General features: G+C 36.1%; 1 protein-coding gene across 1 annotated transcript in view; it reads right to left on the bottom strand.

The window, feature by feature from the left end:
- Window positions 1-23584, bottom strand: part of DCC (DCC netrin 1 receptor) — a 538543-nt gene that overhangs the window by 271575 nt on the left and 243384 nt on the right. The window contains 1 exon segment of the mRNA XM_011362349.2: window positions 21660-21814. Within this exon segment, the coding sequence (XP_011360651.1) occupies window positions 21660-21814 (155 nt within the window).

Genomic DNA, 23584 nt, shown 5'->3' on the forward strand with positions numbered 1-23584 from the left:
GACCCCCTGAAATTGTATGGACATTTTCAAGAACAAAAGATGTACATTTTTTTGAGGTGATTCTTCGAGTAATAGCTCCCAATGAATCAGATAACATCTCTGGTTTCTTTTGGTTTTGAAAATCAGTGATTCTTTATTATCAAATCATTTGTAGTGACTGTTAATTACTTTATGGTGGAAACTATGGCAATAATTTCACTTTGAATAGACATCTTCAACTTTTAATAAAATGTTGTTGTTTCAAAAGCTGGAAGATGTTTGTGAAAGTGATTTTTCTACTTAACTTCCCAAATCATAGGAAATTCAAAGGCATTGAATTCATTTGGTTTAATTCACCAAATATTTTAGGTTTTGTAAGATGTCATGGCTGCTGATTAAGAAGTTATATAACATATATGCATTAATGCTCTTTTCTTTTTCTTCCTTTCTCTTGCTTTGTTTCTATGCCAATATCTACTCATCTACCTTCCTGATTTGTCTTTGTAATCTGATATTTGTATAAATCAGCCTAAAACCTAAATTATGATTTATCAAATATATGGGTCTAAAAATATTTTGGAAGTTTAAACAATCCCTTTATAAATAAAAATATGAATATAAGGTTTTCACAGAAATAGCTTTAGAAGGATCAAATGTGCCAACATCTTCATAATACTGGATAAGGCTAATGTCTTTTCACCATTATACTGATGTTTCTCAGCTGGAAGTCCGAAATGAAGACAAATGTTAGCGTCAGAGAATATTTAGTTGAACATTTGAATATTTCAAGTCTTTTCAAAATGACTGGAGTACAATGTATCCTACTGTTCCTAAATCATCAATTTAACAGTCACCAAATCCTTTTTATTTAAGAACTAAAGTATCAGTGCATTTAAAAATACATATCTTATGTTGTCATTCAAATAATGACTTATAATTCACATGCCCTCAATTCAGGTGAGAATTCTGAGGATGATTCCATCTCCTTATTCTTTTGTTAATTTAAAAAAAGGTTTTCAAGTCCATTTTTAAAAAGGGATAGCAAGGGCTCTAAGTAATTACCTGTGGTGATCCAAATAGATTTACACCACAAAGCTCTCTTATTTAAGCAGCAGCTTCCGTTGCCAATGATATCCTCACTGAATGTGTTTTCAAATGCAAGTCATTTCTGAAACTATTTGCATTTATTGATAATAAAGTGCATGCTTTGATTGCCTCTTTGATTTTTTTTCCTCCTGTAGTTAACAGCTTTAATGATATTTCTATGAAATCTGTTTCTATTCTGTATGAGGAATGCAGCATCAAAGAGCCTGCAGGCAATGTAATTATTAACATAATGAAACCCCTTCTTGACTGAACTATACATTGTTATGAGATATGACAGTAATTTGGCAGGGAAGAAGCACAAACTATGGGGTATGGTTTCTATTACAAAACCACGTAAGTCTGACAAGATTTGATTGGAGGAAGCAGTTATTACCTGATCGTTTTACTTTGGGTTTTAATAGGTGCTATCTGCTAACTTGCAATATAGTCAACTGTGTTATTATGTGTGTGTGCATATAGATGTGTATATATAAATATATCTCTATATACACACTTATATATAGGAAATGTGTGTGATGTATATGACTTAACTTATATTTTACATATATATATATACATATAAATCTGCTAATATATTAAGTGACGGATATTTATGATAGCATAGTAGAAATAACTTTTATGATTCTTTCTAAAGGAAATGGAATTTAAAAAAGTCTTGTTGTGACTCATCTAAGAATTTGAAGCAGTTGGTAATAAATATGATTATAAGAATTGACCTCAAGATAAGATTAGCTCAGGCTTTCATTGACACAGCCAAGCAGTGACAGCTTTGGTGAAGTATATAGAGTATTTAGAAAACATAGGCTTTGTCTAGAAATGTAAAATGGAGTGGAGAACGTAGATTCCTGATGGTGTGATTGACGTTTCAAACTGGAGATTTCTAAGTAATGTCAAAAGCAATTGTTTTTACGTTCTAGAAAAGTTTCCTAAAAGATATCGAACATCAAAGCTAAAAAACTTAAAGTTTCAACCAAATATGCTTAAGTTTTCATATTACTAAAGGCTTGATGTCCTATAAATATAATGACACTGATTTTTTTCTTATTTAATTTTTTCCCCACGATAGCTTGGGTTTGGTTACTTTGCATTGTGATTAAAAATCTTACCTAAAGTACCAGCCAATTTTAAAGCATAATCATACTTTTTATATGTTTAACATATAATTTTATCTCTAGTACTGTGAAAAATTTTCTTATAGTAGAAATTTTTCAAGAAATTTAGGGCAGAGAAAGGATACATACTGGAAATACCTAGATATAAAGATTTTCAGAAATATATCTATTGATGAAGTACATAGCAGTCATGGATAGTTATGGAATGTTTGCTCAAGAACATTTCTTAAAAAACAATGAAGAATCACGCTGGTGAAGGATGGCCCCATGGGCAGATCTTGAACTCACATCCTCCCACGGACACACCAAACTGACAGCTACATATGGAATAACTCCTTCTGAAAAGACCTAGCAGAACAGTTCCTTCACAAGAAACAGTAAAAGAAGATAATCAAGATGGTAGGAGAGAAAGAAATGCAGCCTCACTAAACCTCCGTCCCCAGCATGGCAATCCACAATGGGAGGGATCTCATAAATCTGAAGCTTCTCCACAAGGAGTAGAGAGTTTGTGCCCCACATTAGGTACCCCAAGCCTTGAGACCTGCACTGGAGAGATAAACCCCCAAAATGTCTGACTTTGAAAAAATATGAGACTTATGTCCAGGAAATCCAAAGGGCTCCAGGGAACTGCGATTCTGCTCTTAATGGGTTCACGTGCAGATTCACTTGCCCTGAGGCCCAATAAAAAGGCATCAGTTTGCAGAGCAACGAGACTATATGTAAAGAAGATTCATTTACTAATCTTAAAGTATCTGTCGGAGGGGCAGGGGCCTGTTGGAACTCTCTCCAGGGACAGAGGTGCCGGTGGGCACCATTTTGTGCTCTCTATATACCTTGTTAAAGCCAGCGGGCAGGCCCCAGCCCGCATTTTCCCGCCACCTCGCTAAAACCAGTGGGTGTACCACAACACTCCACTCTCCTGCTGCCTTACTAAAGCTGGCAGGCATGAATACCCCATACAAGAGATGCACCTTAGTCACCTGGTACAAGTGTCCACAAGGGCTTGTGTTCCTGGGTCACATAGGACTGTAACAATTGAAGAGACAGTTCTTGGCAGGCTACCACCCCCAGGGAACTGTGCAGACAGCCAATGAAATCACATTCTCAGTCTTCCTGTGAAAAAGACTTATTAACTTGCCCTGGACGTGCAGCCTAAGGAGCGGGCTTCATGTTTGCCAAACATCTAGAGGCAACAAAGGTGCTCTCAGAGAACACAGGCCAGCGAATGCCATATTTGCATTCTCTTTTGGCCTCACTACAGTGCACCAGTACCTCCATGAAAGGAGCTTATATGCTTTTGTGGATCCCTGATTTTTGCAACTGTTGCCCAGGGGACACCTCCAGATCACCTGGTCTGGAGGTCAGCAGGGTTTACAATTGGGGTCCCACAAAAATGTTTATATTTGCAGAGTTTAAAAACATCTGCTTGAGGGTTCTGGCTTCAAATTAGCCTGAAAGTAGGTGCTGAGATCCCACCCTTTGGAGCACTAACAGGTCTTGGCTCACCCTCAACAACTGGGACCTTTCAAGAAGAAATAGGGCTCTTTAGACAATCACAAAGGCTCTAGAGACAACCAAGAGTTAAGGCAAGGTTAAATGATAAGGTTCATTTCCTACATTAGGCCATTCTTTCAAGACTAAAAGAGGTAGCTGTATTGCTTAATATATCAAAACAAACACAGAGAGTCAAGCAAAATGAGGAAACCAAGGAATATGTCCTAAATAAAAGAACAAGTTAAAGCCTCAGGGAGAGGGAAAAATCAGAATAAAACAGATACAAATGATTTACCTAATAAAGAGTTAAAGTGTTATCATAAAAGTCCTCACTGAAATTGGGAGAAGAGGAAATAAACACAGTGAGAACTTTAACAAAGAGAAAATATAAGAAAGCATGGAACAGAAGTCATAGAATGGAATATTTTTACAGACATAAAACCAACAATTTTAAAATTTGTATGGAACTACAAAAGACCCTGAATAGACAAAGTAATCTTCAGAAAGAAGGACAAAGCTGGAGGCATCATATTCTCTGATTTTAAACAATATTATAGAGCTAAAGTAATCAAAACAGTATGGTACTGACATAAAAACAGACACATACAGTAATGGTACAGAACAAAAAGCCCAGAAATAAACCCATGTATATATGGTAAATTAATTTATAACAAAAGAAGAAGAAAAGTACAATAGAGGAAAAGTCTATTTAATAACTGATGCTGGAAAAACTGGAGAGCCACATGCAAAAGAATGAGATTCGACTACTATCTTATACTACATGAAAATAACTAAAAAACTTAAAGACTTGAATGTAAGACTTGAAACCATAGACTGTAAGCTCTTTGACCACAGAGCTGTCTCCAAAATGAAAGGCAATAAAGGCAAAAATATACAAGTATCACTATATCAAACTAAAATGATTTTGCAAAAGAAACCATCATTAAAATGCAAAAGCAACCTAATGAATGAGAGAAAATATTTGCAAATCACATATCTAATAAGGGTTAATACTCAAAATATATAAAGAATTCAGCTCAAAAAAATTTTGATTTAGTAGGCTATAAACATAAAAGCAACAAAACAAATGAGCAGGACAAACAGAGACTCATGGACATAGACAATAGACTAGTGGTTACAAGAAGGTAGGGGTGAGGGGGAGGAGGAAGGTAAATGGAGTATAAGGGGTCAAATATGTGGTGACAGAAAGATATCTAACTATGGGAACTCAACACACAATGTAAATATATATGCATTACTATTAAAATGTACAGATGAAAATTGCCAGATTTCATGAACCAATGTTACCATAAAAATAAATAAATAAATAAATTCAAAAAAGATTTAAAAATGGGCAGAGGATCTGAATAGACATTTTTTTCCGAATGAGACATACAGATGGCCAACAGGCACATAAAAAATGTTTATCATCAGGAAAATTCAAATCAAAACCACAATGAGATATAAACTCACGCCCATTAGAATGGCTATCATCAAAAATAGAAGAAATAACAAGTGTTGGTGAGGATGTGGAGGAAACAGAATCTTCATGAACTGTTGGTGAGAAAGTAAATCGGTGTGGCCACTATGGAAAAATAACACAGAGGTTCCTCAAAAATTATAAATAGAAATACCATATGATCTAGCAATTCTTCTTCTTGGTGCATATCTTAAGAAAATGAAAACACTAATTGAAAAGATACATGCAACCCTATGTTCACTGCAGCTTTATTTCCTTTAGCCAATAGCCAAGATATGGAAATAATCTTAGTGTCCATCAATGGATGAATATATATATATTCACAATGGAATACTACTCAGCCATAAAAAGGAATAAAATTCTGCCATTTGCAACAACTTAGAGAGTATTATGATAAGTGAAATAAGTCAAATAGGGAAAGACAAATACTGTATGGTTTCACTTATATGTAGAATCTAAAAAAACAAAACAAACAAACAAAACAAAACAGAACTGAGCTCACAGCTATAGAGAAAGAAAATGGTGGTTGCCAGATGGGAAGCGGGTAGTGCTGAGCAGATGGGTGAAGGGGGTGAAGTGGTAAAAACTTTCAGTTATTCAATAAGTTAAGTCATGCAGATGTCATATACAGTATGGTAACTTCAGTCCATAAAATAGTGTATATTTGAAAGGTGCCAAGAGAGTAAATCTTAAAAGTTCTCATCACAAGAAAAAGAAATCTAACTGTATGTTGACAAAAGGTAACTAGACTTATTGTGGTGATCATTTCAGTGTATACAAATATTGAATCATCATGTTGTATCTCTGAAACTAATGTAATGTTATACGTCAATTACACCCTAATTAAAAAAAAAAATTGCACTGATGGAAAAGGCAAGGGAGTTCAGGCGTGAAGAAAAATCTGATGAGTCAGGACACATGGGTGTGAATGAGTTTGATGGATAATGGCCTTGACATTAGCCTTTTCAGAATGGAACTTAACAAGTTGATAAATGGAGAGAAAACCACTATATAGCTTGGGGAAAGCTTTAGACAATGAGGTCTTTAAGTACAAATAATTCCAAAGTGAACTAAATTAATGATGGTACAATTAACCTCATATTGAAGAAACAACTTACAAGCATGGAATTATAAATTATTAAATTGATTTATTTTGCTAGCATTATCAACAAATCAAATAATGTTCTACCAATTTTAGGAAAATGTGATATACAGATTAAAAAAAAAACAAAAAACTACTCCTCTAATACTAGTGTATCCTTGGGCCAAATTACTTAAAAACTCTGCACATCATTTTCTCATAGGTTTATAACGTCTACATAATAAGGCTTTTATAAGGATAATATGAGGCTCTACAGAAAAGAAAGTGTTCCAATATGGTAGTTAATATTATTGTTACTTGAACTCAAATCCCTTAGCCTTTTCTCTAATTTGGTTTCCTAATGAGACAACTGAAATAAAAAAGACTTTGTTCTTAATTCTCAAGACTGTTCGAAGAACATGAAGAGATGATGTATGTGACAGGGAAATGGGCAACACAGCAACCCGTACTGCATAGGATGTTGTCTTGGTTGGGATGACGTTTACAAAGCATATGTGGCCAAGAGAATGCCTGATATATGAGTGATTCACCTGATATGTCATAATAACAGATATAAATTATGCCTTTCAACCTCCTTATAAATTCTCCACAGAATTACTTTTGTTATTGTTATAGAGACAATAACATGTATGCTTATTTCCTACGAAAGAGTCTACAGCAGAAAATCCCAAGGTGGGCATGTGGAGGCCTCTTACTTTCTTCACACTTATTTGAGACTTGTATATGCTTCAGGATCGTATTTCTGCACACAAAAATATCAGTTCTCTATAAAGAGATATATGTCACAGACCAGGTATTTTCAGCTTAAGCGCAACCCAGAGTGTTTTCCATGGTGCTACGGTAACTTAATCTCAGCAACCTCTCTCAAAGTTGGCTAGTATTATGGTTAATACAGAAAGAATCAATATGTGATGTTTGTAGTTTTAATAGAGTAATAAATGACATGCATAGACAGCTTTTACAAAATAATTCTGCAGCCATTTATTAGAAGGAAGCAGCCATCTTTTTTTAGACTGTCAAGCGTGTAGGCTTTTTTGCACACCTTATAAGATACCATCCCTTTGGGGAAAAAAATTATTGTTTATCAATTTCCAGGCTTTAAAAGATAAGGAACTGCCTTAGATAAACTGGCTCTTTAGGGAGGGGTCATAAATTAAGGAAGAAATTTAGAACTTTCTTCTCCAAACACGTAGGTTTCACAAGTCAGAGATGTGAACTACTCTGGGCAAGAGATGCCCATGGATGCCACCTAATAAAGTTTCACTGAGAGAGGCGAGAGTGTGGCCTCCAGAATCAGAAACCCTGGGTTCAAATCCAGAACACACATTCAGGCTTTGTGGCTGGCATCAAGCAACTTAATATCTTTGAGTTTAAGTTTTTTTTATCTTATAAATGGGGTTAAAACCAGTACCTACTTTGTGATGTGAATTTGTTATGGAGATTAACAATAAATATTCCATGAATGGCATCTGGCACAAAGGAAATGCTTGATAAATATTAACTAATTTTTACAGTGTGACAGGTATTGTGAGAGTTGACAGGGGAAACAGTGAAACTTTCCTTAGAATTTACAGTCTAAGGTGGTGGGACCGCAAGGAGCCAGGAGCGGGATCTACATGAGGTAGGAGAGATTGTCAGGGTAAGACCCCACTGGACCTTAAAGGCTTTGGGAGGATTCTGATCTTAAAGAATCGTAAGGAAATTGATGGATTCAGGCATTTTGTTCTCTGTCAGCTACATAGAGTGAACAGAAGGGGCAAATGTAGATGGTGGGAGACCAGTAGAAGGATATGCTATAGTACAGAAGAGAGAGGTTAAAGACTTGAATTAGAATGAAGGTGGCAGAGACACAGAGAAACGGAGGAATTCAAGAGCTTTACAGAAGGTAAAATCAGCAGTTTTGATGGACTGGAGCTAGGGCAGTGAAGAAGATGAAAGCATTAGGAAGGACTCTTGGATTTCTGATTTGCATAGCTGGGTGCGTCTGGCGGCTTTCACCAGACTAAAACTAGACCGAGCCACTGTATGTATGAGTGTGTTGGTGGGAGGCTATCACTGCTTTGGCACCCATATTAGGTTTGAGGTGTCCAGCTGACAATTTATCCCCAGACGAACAGTCACAACCCCATATATTTTTTTCATCCTTACTTCTCTTTTAATTTCTTGGGTTCCCAGCTAATTTCACACACTACTTCTATGAATGGACTCATTACAGACTTTTTTCTTCTTTCTTTATTTCTCCTGCAATTTTTTTTTTCTGTCTTTTTTCATATACAGTCAGCCGCTTTTCAGGAACATCAGCTAGTCTCTCCAGATTTTGTGATTATCTTTTTGTTCCTATCCCACTTAACTTAGCTCCTCTAAATCCATACTTTGATCTTATTCAAAATAATTACCCCAATTAACAGATCAGACTGTGCTAAGGCATTTTTTTTTCCTGAACAATGTACATGCATGTTGAAGAATTATGCTCCCTTTCTCTCCCGATACTTGAAAAAAAAGAGCCCAAGATAAAAATATCTTTCCTAACAGTGGCAACAATAAAAATTCCAATTACAATGAACCTGGGTACACATGTGACCTTGACAATACCAAAATTAATATTCACTTTGCGATTCCACTGACATTTATCACTGAAGAGCACCTTTAACGCCCTTACACATACATGCACGCAAGGGGAAGATTGATAATCGCACAGGGCAGAAAACCTAGTTGTCTTCTATCTCTAAGAGACATCTAAAAGGCTCCCAGTCTGTTGAATGAACCACCCTGAGGATTAAGTTTATTTTATTTTCAGTATTCAAAAGATAAGAAGTTTATTAACCACATGGAAGATTTGGGCTTGTTCAGAGATAGCAGCAGAAGACAAATAGACTTCAGTAGTAAATCATCTCACAGAAGTCGGACAATGACTTTAAGTAAAACTAAATACAGGTATGCTGCTCAGATCAAAATATCCCTTCCTTTTCTCAACCCTACCTCCTCTGCTTTTATTTTCACGGCTGCCGTAAATTGTCAGAGCAATAGGAAAGAAACGTTTTTGCTGTTCGAAGGTTGTTGACAATGATGTTTGGGCAAATATGCAATAATATAAAGAAAATAATGGTTAAACATGAATGCTTTTTAGATAAGTCAGAAATATTTCTTTGAGAAGGGTTCAGTTTGTCCACTGTATTTCAAAAATTCTAAAGCTCAATTTAATATCAGATTGGCAGTCTTCTTGACTTCTTCCTGGTTGAGTATACAACACAGTGATACATCTAATTCTTCACTCTCGGTATAAATATAATGTGAGCCACGAATGAGCCTATGTACATAAAAATTTCTAGGAGCCTCATTAAAGAAGTAAAAATTATTTAAATTAAATTAATTTTAATAATATATATTTAACCCAATATGTCTAAAATGCTGTCACTTCAAAACATAATCAATGTACAATTTCTTAATGTGATATTTTACGTTTTTTTATACTAAGTCTTTAATACTCAGTGTGGATATAACGGATAGCACACCTTAATTTGGGCAAGCCCTATTTGAAGTGCTCATTAACCACTGTAGCTAGTGGCTATCATAGCAAACATTACAGATATAGGCAATTCGAGAACTGGGATAATTCGAGAACTCTTCAATTGGAATGGAGGAAAATTCGATTTTTCCAAAGCAAGTGGCAAAATTGCTGTAAGAACATTAAGTTATAAAGAGAATATAAGAAAAAAAAAAACCATACTGCTAAAATAAATCAAGCTCTTGGCATAATCTGAAATAAGTCAGTGGTATGTTAAATCTATTATTATATTGTTATTTGTGATTAAATATTAAATGATGAAACATACCACCAGAAGTAGCATCAAATCATTTCTGGGTGCCCTAAGCATTTTTGAGAGGAGCTTAGACTGAACTACAAGCCATTTAGATTCCCTGAGGAAAGAAAGTAATAGTTATTGTTTTTTATTTCACTGCGAGGTAGTAGTAGAAGACTTCGAATCAAGACAGCAGACTGAAGGTTAAGATCAAGTGAATGATTCATAACAGAGAATCAAAATTATGTACCTAGTGTGTTTCTCAGAACAATGATTAGCATAATTCACTCAGACTGGCTTAAGTTTAATAATGTTGGGATTTTTAAACATTATACTGTCATGGCTATGTTTTCTGAACTAATAAGAATTTTAAAATTTAAACTGCAGTTAATTTTCAATTAATTATTTTTCCATTTCCCTGAAATTATCACACACATACCCACGCTTTAGCATTCTGGTAGGAATGCTATGCTAGGTTTAAATCCCAGCTCTGACACTATTATTTTTGTCCCATTTAATTTCGTCACATCTAATGTAGGAGTTGGGTTGGGCCAGAATTCTCACTCACAGGATATTTGGCAGGCGCAGAGGATTGCTATGGGCTGCAGTTGAAAGATTTTAAGGTGATGCCACACAATTACTGCTCCGGGTCATAGCTGTTAAAATCAGAGTCGAGATGTTGCCAGCAATGTCTGGGAGGAAATGATTATGGGGATTTTATCAACTGAAGGTCAAAAAGTGAAAATCTGAGCATGTGGTCAGGCGGAAGCTGTTCTCACTGGCAGCTTCTGTGGACTCTCCTTATCCAGATGGTTCCTTTCACTTGTTAGTTCCTTCAGGACTCTGCCTGAGCAGTTTGCAGGCCTTAATTTGCAGAGAGTGCTATGTCCTGCAGCCTATAAGGCAGAAGTGGAATTCTAGAGAGAGAAAGAAGGTAGGAGCATATCGAATATGATTTTAAGGACATTAGGGGTGCTTCTTAACACTTCTTTGCTTAAGAGATGACAGAAATTATTTTTAAAATAAAAAAGTTAGTTTCTTAATTAAAAGTAAATAAATAAATATTTGTTATTTAAAAATATTCTTTTTCCACAGCTTGCTACATTCTCAACCTGATTACCTGGAATCTTACCAATGATCTGAGTGACTTGTAGGGCTGTGAAATGTACTAGTTTGAATAGTGTTCCCCCAAAATTCAAATGTACCCCCCAAAGTCTTTGCCTTTAATTATTTAAGTTAAGATGAAGTCATACTGGATTAAGGTAAGCTTTATATCCAAGATTTTTTTGTGTCCTTACAGAAACAGGAGAAAAAACACAGAGACATAGACACAGGGGAAAAGGCCACGTGAAGATAGAACCAGAGACTCAGTGATGCAGCTATAAGCCAAGGATTGCCAGACACCACTAGAAGCCAGGAAGCAGTATGGAAAAAAGTTTCCTCCAGAGCCTTCAGAGAGAACGTGGCTCCGATCACATGTTCATTTCAGAGTTCTAGTGCTTAGAACTATCAGAGAATAAAGTTCTGTTGATTTACACCACTTGATTTGTGGCACTTTGTCCTGGCAGCCCTAATACGGGCAGTATGATTTCCATTTTATAAGAGGAAATTAAGAATCAGAAAAGATAAGTGACTTCCTCTAAAATGCACAGCAAAATATAGAGAATAGCTCAGTCCAGAACCCCACGTCTTTTGCTTATTGGCTTAGTGATAAATCCATTTACAGGAAGAGGAACCACAATTTTTGCAAGCAGAGGTGTTCCACACCAACAATCCTGGATTAGAAATGTAGACAGAGGCCTGGAGTTCCCACCAGTGTCCTGACCCATCCTGTAACTGACTTTAAACTCTTTGAACTCCAAGTTTATTCTTTTTAAAAATCAAATAATTCAAATCAACTCTCTCAGAGGTACTTTATGGATTCAACATTATGTTTCAGATGTTTTGGTTTCTGGGTGCCCTGAGTTAATGGAGGATGTAAGACTCCAGGATAAGGAAAAGGGTAAAGAAAAGGGATGCCGCAAGTTCAAAGACAAGCTCCTCCTTAACTCTGTGGCCTTTGTGTAAACCGAAACTAGGCTTCCACTGGTAAAATTCTGATGCAGTCTCAGAGCAAGAAGCTGATTCATACTCTTGATCATCCCTGCAAAGACGTCTCATTAGAATTCAATTCAATCTCTTATTTAATGAACACAGGCAAAGTACATATCAGAAAACAAGCTGGTTCTCAGCTAACATTTATTTTGGCACTGACTTGCCCCTTTTGGAATGGTTCCTTGGAAAATCTTGGCAGCGGGAAGACTGGGATGCAGATCTGAGGCCTCCTTTCAGTCAATTCTCTTTTCTGGTTATTAACCACATCAAACTGCACTTTACTAGCCTGCCCAGAAGCTTTCTAAGAAGAAGGCTTCTCTATGACTGATACATTTTTGAGTGTCTTCTGTGCATATCCCTGTAGTGCATGCATTAGGGACATATAGGACACAGGTATTTTATAGTTTATAACATGGAGGTTTCTCCCATGTTTTCCAATAACCATTCAGTTTGCCACTATTAGAAGCCAAATACTGCATTGCATTGGCCAATTGGCCTAGCAGTATGTGGCATTTGCTTTTGTTTTTATATTAAAATTATTGGGTACCTTCTTTGAGCTTATAGTCTAATTAAATAAATAAAATCTGAATTGATTTAGCAGTCAAACCTATCATCAAAAAAAAACTTGATTTGTCCCGCATAGCCCTTCCCTTTCCATAAACTCTCCAAGATGGCCCATTACTCAGTTTCTGATGCCAACAATGGTCCCACAATTTGCCTAGTACTTGAGGCTTGAACTCAAAGAGCAAAGGTGACTCCTGCCTTTTTTTCCTTCCCACACCCAGCAGCAAGTCTTGTCTCTATCTATCAAAGGCATCCTGAATTCTACCAGTTTTCAGCACCTCCACAATTTCTATCAAAACTTGAGCTGCTAACACCTCTAGACTAAATTGACACATTAGTTTCCTTTCTAGTCTCCTCGCTTCCACTTCTCAAATGAAAATTAGACCATGTCACCCTCCTCTTGTGCAGATGCCTCCACAATGAGAATTATCTTCACCTTCCTTAGCATGGATTCGAGGTTTTTCATGGCTGGGCTCTGCTACCTGTTGACTTTTTTCCCCACTCTCTCTCTTCCTTGCTCTCCTGCAGCACAGGAGACTTCTTTCTCTTTCTCTCCAGGATCTTGACACTTGTGATTTGCTCTGCCTTAAATGTCTTCACCCAAGATCTTTGCTGGCATCCCTCCAAATTCATTTAGAGGTCCTCTTAAATGCCCCTTCTTCAGAAAGGCTTTCCTGATTTTCCCTTGTAGAATCGTCTCTATCCTCCTCATTCTTTACACCCTTAAGTTACTTTATTCATCTGCATGCTTTATTTTTGTTTATTGTACCTCTCTATCACTAGAATATAAACCTCATGAGGATAGGATAAATACTTTGTCTTTTTTACTGGTGAATTCCCAGTGCAGAGAAATACGGGGTAGCCCACCGGGAGCACACAATTAGTATTTGTTGAGTGAATGAATGAATGAATGAATGAATAATGAACGACCAGATAAAGTTCAAAATCTGGAAAATGAAAATGAACTGATGCAGACTAATAGTTTGATCCATGTGGTGATGGAGTAGGCTAGAGTAGGCTTTCTGCTCTTAGAGATCTTAAATAAAATCTTAAAGTAGAAATAGAAGAGACTTATAAAATAGCCTAATGAAGGAGAGAATTTCAAACACATATGAAAAGTACAGAGATGTAAATGAATAAATTACATGCAGTGTTAAGGAATGTGATTATATGAAGAATAATTAGAATGTGGCAACAGAGGAATGCAAGATTATGACAGACTATGACAGCTAGCATTTACTGAGGGCTGAAAATGTGCCATAGAGCAGGTTAAGTATTTTACAGTAATTATCTTATTTGATCCCTGGAATAATCATTCAAGGATGTATTATTGTGTCCCATTGTACAGATTTTTCTCTTAAGTTTTATAATATCCCCACGAGATATCTCCATTTTATATATGAAGACACTGTGGTTTAGCAAAGCTGGCTTACCCCAGTTAGCTAGTAAGCAAAAAAGGCCGAACTCAATTCCAGTCTGACTTCTGAATCATCTTTCTTAACCACCTTTCTCTGTCCTTCCATTTGAAAGACCTGGAACACCGATTACAGATTTAAATAAGGTGGTAATGAACAGATCACTTGCACTGACATTCAGTTGATAAAAGCCTCATGATCATTTCCTCTTGGATACTGATAGAGACATCTTGCCTCTGATTTGAACAGCTCTGACCTGAAGCAGTAATGTGTGTCATCACCTTAAATTTTTTCAACGTCAATCCATGGCAATCCCCTGTACCTGTCAAGTATTCTGTGATCAGAAATTCTGGCCCAACTCAACTCCTGTATTAGATGTGATTTGGAGCTTCCTGAGGTGGGAAGATTGGGCTGAGACAGAAAAGAATATTTACATAGACTAGGGAACATTTGGGGTTTATTTTTTCCCTATATATCTTCCTACAAAATAGAAATGCTACCTTTTTAAAACAATGTAATAGCGCAGGAGCACTGGAGTTAGAAAACAATAAAGTCACATTACTATCATGTAGCACATAAGATTTATCACGCATTACAGCAGGCAGAATATAAACTGCAGTAAAAGAATCTATAAAATAGTGAAGTGATTTAAAAATGAGTTTATTTCATTTTGGTTGGGTATCATATCAAGTTAGTCAACTACAAATTTCTTGATGTGATATTTTCTAAAATACACTACCACATTTCATACTAAACCACAACAAAATTAAATATATTACTACCTTGTAATCCGAACTTTAGGATAAAATAAAGAGGAAATACATTTGATCCCACAGTATGATTTAGAACAATTAATCTTATAGATTTTCATCAAAAATCTTATCCTTAATCCTTTCAGCATTATCCTGCCCATCTTATTTTGCTTTCTATCCCCAGCAGCTTATAAAAGTCTTGACACATAGTATGTGCTCAATAAATTCTTATGAACTGCATAGGTTAAAAAGAGCTCTCAAGATGAGAGAATATAAAAAGATACATATGATAAAAATACCATATTCTCTTTGTGTCTTTATTCTTCATTAGTCATGTTCACCAGATCTCCATAAAATCAGCTATATAACCAAAAAAGTTCTGTAGAAAAGCTCATCTCGGCTGTTTTATCTCTGGAGTAGCGTTTTATTCGGCTGCCTCAGCAAAATGACAGTATCCCTGAAGATGCTTAAGCTCTCTTTTGCTCTAATTCCATTTAGCAAGCATCCTACTTTCACTTTTCGTAGGGCATATAACCAAACTAGGCAATTAAACCCCAAACAAATTTACTTAGGGAACCACTTTATCCCTGGCTAAGTAACCAACCATACTTTCCCCAAACTTCTCATTATTATGACCCTTTCATGTCCTCTTTCTTCAGACTCCCTAATAGAGGTGAGAAATAATTAGCATTTTTTTCTATATATTTCTCATCAAGAAGGTATCTTCTCTAGGTGTTTGGTTACACCACTAGAAGAGGCCTGAATTATGCTTCGTGCTCAAAACAAAAGAGAGTGACAGTGAAGCAGTAGACATTGCTTAGAGAAACTGAACTTATGCTGTACCACTGTGTAACCCAAGCAACGACTAAGTAATCTTTGTCCTTCATCTTTAATTGTGTTTTGAAAGATATTTACTTTTTTTTTTTTTTTTTAAATCTGAGAAATATTTAAGGAACTTTAAGTAACTAACCAGAGAATATACTCAGATCTAGATTCTCTGGTCTTTTAAAAACAAATAGTTTATATTATCAATGAATAACGAACTTTCCAACGTTTTCAGGGGACTAATCTGCTTGGTGACTTTTGCTTAGTTTCCACTAGACTCCTTGAGAGTCAGGACAATATCTGACTTGCTTTTACATCCTCATTTACTGGCATAGTGTCTAGATCAGTATGGTCCAACAGAACATTCTGCAGTAATGGAAATGTTCTCTGTGCTGCCCCATATGGTAGCCAATACTCATATAGGAACTTTTGAAAGGTGGCTAATAATTCTGAGGAATCGAAATTTTAGTTTTTATATTTATTTACATTTTAAGTGCTGTATAACAGTTGAAATGTGGCCAGTATGCTTGAGAAACTAAATTTTAAATTTAACTTTCTTTCTATACATTTAAATTGAAATTTAAATAGACACATGTGGCTAGCAGTTACTGTACTGAACAGTTCAGGTCCAGAACTTAGCACGAAAGGATCATTTTTGAATGAACAAATGAAGAAAATACAGAGTGATTCCATTTGCCTTCAACTCTTCTAGCAGTGATTAACCAACCCATTCTTCCAAGCCTGCCTTTAATTCTTCCACTAATATACATCATTGTAGAAGACATAATACCTCACTTAATTGACCATTAAATCCGAATGGATTTCTTAAGCCTTCTGTTAAACCATAAGATTTTAATTTCTCACATCTTATATTTCTAACACCTGAAAATATGTTTTGCAGTGAGAGACTTTTAAAATTACAACAGCATTTGCATGCTACCAAAAAAAGAGATGGAATATCAGTGTTTATCTTCATTTCTTTCTACTATTAATCTATCATGCACCACACAACTGGACCATTGTCGATTAGCTCACGGTCAATTTTGCCACCATAGTCATCCCCAATATTCATTCAAGTCACCATGCAGTGCAGTTAATAACTGGAAACCAGCTCCAGTGATAAAAAAAAAAAAATGAGCTGGACAGAACAGTAATTTATTTGGTTTGCTTAATTTATAGAATCATGATACCATAACTGATATTTAATATTTCTGCCAATCATTAAGTACAGATCGGAGTCCTCCAACATCTTTTAACCAACTAGCTAGTCATAAAATGGCAATGCTGTGACACATTTTATGGGATAATAGTGTGTTTTCTGATCATAAGACTTCAAAATTTAGCTAGGGATGCAAAGATGTACATTAGGCAAAATTAGAAGACAACACAGTCTATGATAGCCTGCTAAATTATAGAGAGAAGATAATTAGGGGGAAAGTAATGCATATATATTAATGGCTGATTATATAGTAGTCAAGCCAGTTCCAAACTGTCAATAAGGTATTACATTAGCTTTGTTACCTCAGTAATTACTCTACTGAGCACAGCACTTTGTAAGTGCAGGGTAGTTGGAATTCCATTTCTACTTGATCCCGTTAGGGGCGAGGCACTTCTCTCTATTTAGTGCCTACTACATGCCACTAAGGCTTAGAGACTTCCCATTTCATCACATTTCTTCACAACTGGGAAGAGGAGGAGTAAATAATATCTCCAATTTATAGTTGAGAAATCTGAAGTCTCAAGGATTAAGAAACTTACCCTAGGATACAGGTAGCAATGTTTGGAGACATAATGTTCAGACACTTCTCAGTTCTTTTCATAATAACCACCAAGTAGAGCCTAATTAGAATTAAATACAACAACAATAACAACAAAGTCCAGGGAAGGAGGAAAAAAGTAAATATGCCTGCTCCTCTGGTTAATATAGTCTAAAGTCACTCGACTTGGGGGTTGCTTTCACTCAGCTTTTCCATGTAAAGGATATAATGGACTAAGAATATTACTTACAACTCTGCAATATAAAAGGGTTTTGTGGATAATTGGGCTGTGGTCTAGCAAATAGGCTTTCCATTTTAACTCAAGCCTCTGGCCAGTATGTGGTCCATTTTAACATCATTCATGATTAAACTGCCGTAACAGCATCTTATATTATCCAAATCATAATTCAAAAATTCTCCACATGTGGTGTAAAAAGATTAGACAAGTCTTAAGCAGGCAGGGACTTATATCTGGCTGACAATATAGTGGAGAAATTATATGCCATAAAGGCAGGGGAAGGAACAGGGTTTAGCATGAAGAAGATATAATCAGTGGACACAAACCTTTCTATAAATCAAGCCTTTCTATTCTGGGTGATTATTTCATAAAGTGGATCTTAGGTTGTTGATCTCTTTAAATGATTACTGCAAAATGTATGCACTTTTGGAAACAGTTGCTGGCTGATTTATATTTCAGACATATTTTCCATTAGTGTTTATTCCTCGAGAATATGGTTTTCATAATAGAGTTGATATTTTCAAATAATATGGAAAACTTGAATTCAATTTGTATAAAAGCTATGTGATTTTAATGTACGATTACATCACATTTAGAAAAACAATGATAAAAGAAGCAACCAAATGCATAACCAGATGAGAGCCATTTTCAAAAGATCATTTTGTGAAGGAGAGAAATAATGATGGAAACGTTCCCCTAACCTCCTTGTCTTTAAAATTCTGATAGTCTAGCCAAATAACAAAATCAGCCTTTGTACTTCTAAAAACACAGAAAGATCAACTTATAAGAAGGAGAGAGACAGACAGACAGAAAGAAAGAGGATGAATGGAGGAGGAGAGGTAGAGAGAGGGAAAAGGAGAGAGAGGAAGAGGGAAGGGATGAGAGGGGAAGGGAGGGATGGGTATGAGCGGGGGTGGGACAGGAAATGAACACAGGATCTCTGGGATGTTCCATCTTCCCCAGCAACTGGAGTACTACTGAGCAGGCTTGGAGAAGAGGAAGTACTCCTTATGCTAGAAATATTTTTAAATTGCCAAAATGGAATTTTATTTTAACAATAATAGATAAAATACACATGCAGTACCTATTAGTCATGATAACATAACTTATTAATCCTAATGTCTGCAATAAAGACAGCAAGTGAGCTATACAGTACTCTTAATCAAAATGAATAGAAGGAACCGGCTAACTGTTTTGAATGTGTAAAGGATATTCTAAACATACTGTTTACCCAGGCTGAATTGTTCCTACCTATCTACTCAGTAAGAGATTAATTTTCCAAATGGAAATTCTCAGTGGAACAGAATCGGATCACTGTGCAAATGAACAATGGTCTGCAAAGGGAAGAATTCTTACTCCATACAGCGGCGCAAACAGAGGTGACTTAATAGCACAATGCTGTTATGAAAGGCCAAAATATGGTTAGTGTTCTGAGGTCAATATCACTACCCTTAGTGACAAATATTCAAGGCTCTTTCGTGTTTCTAAAGCAGAAGAATTCTCCATTTTCATTTTCTTACGTGAGACAATACCATATTTTATTCAGCCAGGCATGTAGTTTTTCTATTTTGTGTCTTGTCGTCATTTATGTTAATTTTTAAGGAAAGTAAATGCTAACAGAGGCCAGCGCCCAGTAAGGTCCACTGCACAAATTCTCTCATTGCTTTCTGCATGAGGAGGAATGGGTGGTATACAAAGGACTGGGGCAGCTGTCTGTAATAAAACTGTGTTTGAGAAGGTGGCCGCATAAAAAATTAATTAGATATTATACCTCAGCCATCACAGGTAATGGGCCCACAGCTGATTGGTGATTCGGTTGGAAATATTTCATTTAACAACTTCTTATCATTATATACTTAGAATATTTGCTTTCTCAAGAAGCTTCTGATATCCACAAGAGCTGTTCCAGCATGATAAATATGTGCTTTTCTAAGTGCTTCAGACTGTGGGGCAGTGTTAAGAATGGAGTAGATGTTCATTAAATGTACTTATTAATCAAATCATGTCACTGTTTTTGTTTTATAAACTTAAGTGTGATACAGATCATTACTGATTTTTTTAAATTAATAATACTAAAAATGGCAGAAAATGTATCCTGAGTAATTTCCCTTGTTTTTTAACGGAATGGAACATTATTAATCAGTGTCAAAATAGAAAATACTTTCCTGTCCTTTGTCTTGGAAAACTTAGCATTAAAAAAAGTGAGTTAAAATGAAAAAGAAAAAGAAAACATTGGAAGTTGATTTCTTAAACTGGTACTTAGAAATAATGGTATTGATAGAAGAAGGAAAAAAAAAAAAACATTGCTTAGCCTTAGAAAGTGAGGCTGACTACTTAGGATTTTTATCAGAAAACTAAAACAATGTTAGGGATACCAGTGGGGTTAGGAAGAGAAGAATTCGGATAATCCATAGAAATTCAATCCTTTGAACATGAACGTGCTTCTAAAGTTTAAGTTCTACCATTAGAAAATTGACCAAGATATTTTTTTTAGAGAATTTTTGATGGGTTTTTAAACCATCAGTCTGTATATAACATGGCATATATCATTTCTGAAAATATATATTTTCACTTAATTTGTTTTTATTTAACTTTATAGATTAAAAATACCAAATATGTGTAAAAGTTATTAATTCTCTGTATATGATCTATGAAGAGTAAGTCAATAAAGAAGGCTCAAGTAGAGACTTAACATAGACATTGTGAAGAGAAAAATGACATTATCTAGTGATTTAAATCCCAACAGCGACAAAATCTTCTTAAGAACAGAAAATCCAAAAGTAGACCAGCTTCAAGGGGACACAACCAGAGAAGGTGCAGAGGCCCCATGCTCAGGAGGGCCCTGCATAGAGTGTGGCTTAATACCCTGCTGTGGCTTCTGTGTCTTGCAAATTATTTAGCTGCTCCTGCCTGGGAGCCTGCATTTCCTAAAGGCCACCTGAAACTTACACATTATTATGCCTTTTAAGATGCTGTTTGAGGTTTAATTTCTGGAGGCGAATACTTCTAAGACATGTACAGCATACAGCTTAGCCCAGTTCCCCTCCTCCCCAATTCGTCATCATCTTGTCTTTGTAGCGTTGGCCAAATGGAAGGAAGAATGAAGAGTCTGCCAAGTGTCGACCATGATACCAGCACCCAGACTGCGTATCGGCGTGCTCCTGCTCTCACCTCTTCAACAAATTTTAAACATTTTAAATAAATTAAAGCTGCCAAACTGTTCATCAGTAATCAGTATTTTCAAATTACATTAGACGATTCGTAGAAAAACCAAAACTGTATGAGATACAGTAACAATTTTCGTACATACAGTTTGGGAGCTGTTCCTTTACGAAGGTAGAAATCGCTAAATTATAACTTAGTCAAAGAACATTCAGCCCCTTTACTTTGTGATCATGTAGCTTAACACAGTGATTTAAGTTGGAGGCTAGTGAGATTGCCTGATAGCCATGATCACTTTACGTTTCTTGAGACACGGCTCCCCTTTGGGAAGCTTCTTGAGAGCATTTGGTGCATGTTTAAGTTCCTTAATAAGTCCCTGTACTTAGAAATGCTATGACATTGTTATTTTACTTTCAGTGTTACATTCTCATAGATAAACTTGGAAAATCTGAAAAATCAATGAAGGAGGCTGAAACTGGACGCTGACGACAAAGTACTGGCAGGTAGAACAAGTCAGTCTCTTATGTAGGAAGTAAATACATAGATTCTCCGGATGGCTCAGACCTTTATAGTTGTTAATCTGCCATTACGGAGACATGGCTTAAGTGGGAAGGCCATTTTGTTAAGAAGTTATCTTACCTGTAACGATCCTCAAGTTAAATATGTTGCTTCAAAAATCTTCCAGTTTTTCCAGATATTTCCTTCCTATGAAAGGACCAGGATATTGCCAGTGAAAATAAATACCTTCTAAATGGTTCTCTTCCCTTTCCATACTCACACTCAGGCTGAGTGGTCACTTTGATGGGCTGAGAACTCTCCCCTGGTCCCCACTCGTTGTAAGCCACAACTCGGAAGGTGTACATGGCTTCTGGCTTCAGGTTTCCCACAGTTAGCTGAAGGGACCCAGGCTGGGATGTATTCAATGCTCGTTCTCTGGGAAATGAAAGTTGCAGAGAAAGATTATTCCAACATGAATACTTTTAGCCAAAACCTTAGTTAATGTGCGAGAGGAGCGAGATGGAACAGAAGGTTGCTTATTCATGAATGTTGACTCTGGGACGTAATTCAAGATTCTGGGAAATAAACTGCCTGGAAGGGCCCACAAATAAGTGCTGTACGGTTACTTGGGAGTTCAAGTTTTTGCCATTTCCATGAAACTTGCAACCTGAAGTCTTTTCCCATGACACTTTACAACTGAGCATCCAAACTCACAACAAAAAGCTATTAAAATAAGGAGAAACATCTGGAATGTAGACAGGAAGTTGCGTTTCATAAACATCCAGCTAATGACAGAAATCGAAGTTTCAAGTATTCCACAAATTGGTCTTTGTCTGTATTGCCAACCAATGCATTTTCTTTCATTGTACCAAAGGAAAAGGCAGATGCTAAGTGCCGATGTGCATGCAGAGTGAGCTCCTGCAGTTACGTTAAGAACAACTGGCAAAAGGAAGCAGATCCCCTTCTCCATGGTGAGAAACTACAATACGCGTCTACTTGCCTTGTTCCTCGAGCCACGCCCGTGTGTCCAATTCATTTCCCAATTAAAAACTTCCCCAGTGATTCCAAACAAATGAATCAATCTGCTGATCACGGTTGGATTTACAAAATATATTAAGAAAAGACGAACTCTAGGGACATGAATGCTGACACAGAAGAAACAAGAACTGCTAAAGTATTCTTTAAGGACACACATGATTTTAGACATTTACATCCTCATTGGCCTCATGTGATTAATCGAATGGATGTAGAAGGAACTCCTTCTTTGCTACTCCACTGTTTCTCAAGGTTTCTATTTCTAGATAATATCTCTTACATCTCAGTGGAATTAAATGTACATTTTAATTTCACCATTCTGTTTAATTTTGTTTTGTTCTGTTTTATTTATTTGTTTTGGGAGATATTGCAAATGAATCCTATTTTCCCGCCAGAGCGAATTAGGCTTTCAAAAGGAAAAATAAAAACAAAGTTCTAAGGGCATGAATCGTGATTCCTGGGGCTATGTGACTAAGTTTAACCAACGAGTCTGAGTAAAGACGATGTGTGCTGTTTCCAGGAAAAACACACATATGGTTTCCCCCAAGTCCTCTTTTTCTGTCTGTGGGCTTGAGGCAGGCAAGCACAGTGACCTCAGACATATATTGATGACAAAAAGTCAAAATTTGCAAAAAAATTCTAAAAAAGAACTGTCTTTAAGCATCTTTTTTCTACTTTATAGAGTCAAATAGTTTTGAGCCATTATTTTTATAGCAGTTAGCATTATTTTATTTAGTACTGCTAATAATTAAAGTATGCATTCTGGGTAGTCACCAGGGGCTAGGGAGTAGAAGGAATGAGAAGTTAATATTTAATGAGTACAAAGTTTCATTTATGTTAGAGGAGAAAGTTCTGGAGATAGAAGGTGTTAATAGTTGCACAACAAAGTGAATCATTTAATGCCACAGCACCCTATACTCGAAATCATTAAAACTGTAAATATTATGGTATGTACATTTTATCACAACAATAACAACAACAACAACAACAACAACAATAATATCCTGTATGAATCTGGAATAGCCCAAGATTTAGGTATTTCTTTATGAGTACTATATTAAGTTCCTGCAAGGCTGAATTGTGACATATAGTGGGGAAGGGGTCTGGATGGGATTCAACGGCAACCTAAAGTGGGGAAAGGTAATGTTCCCATGTACCACATATCACACT

This window comes from Pteropus vampyrus, unplaced genomic scaffold (assembly GCF_000151845.1).
Source record: "Pteropus vampyrus isolate Shadow unplaced genomic scaffold, Pvam_2.0 Scaffold3, whole genome shotgun sequence".
NCBI classification, from domain to species: Eukaryota; Metazoa; Chordata; class Mammalia; order Chiroptera; family Pteropodidae; genus Pteropus; species Pteropus vampyrus.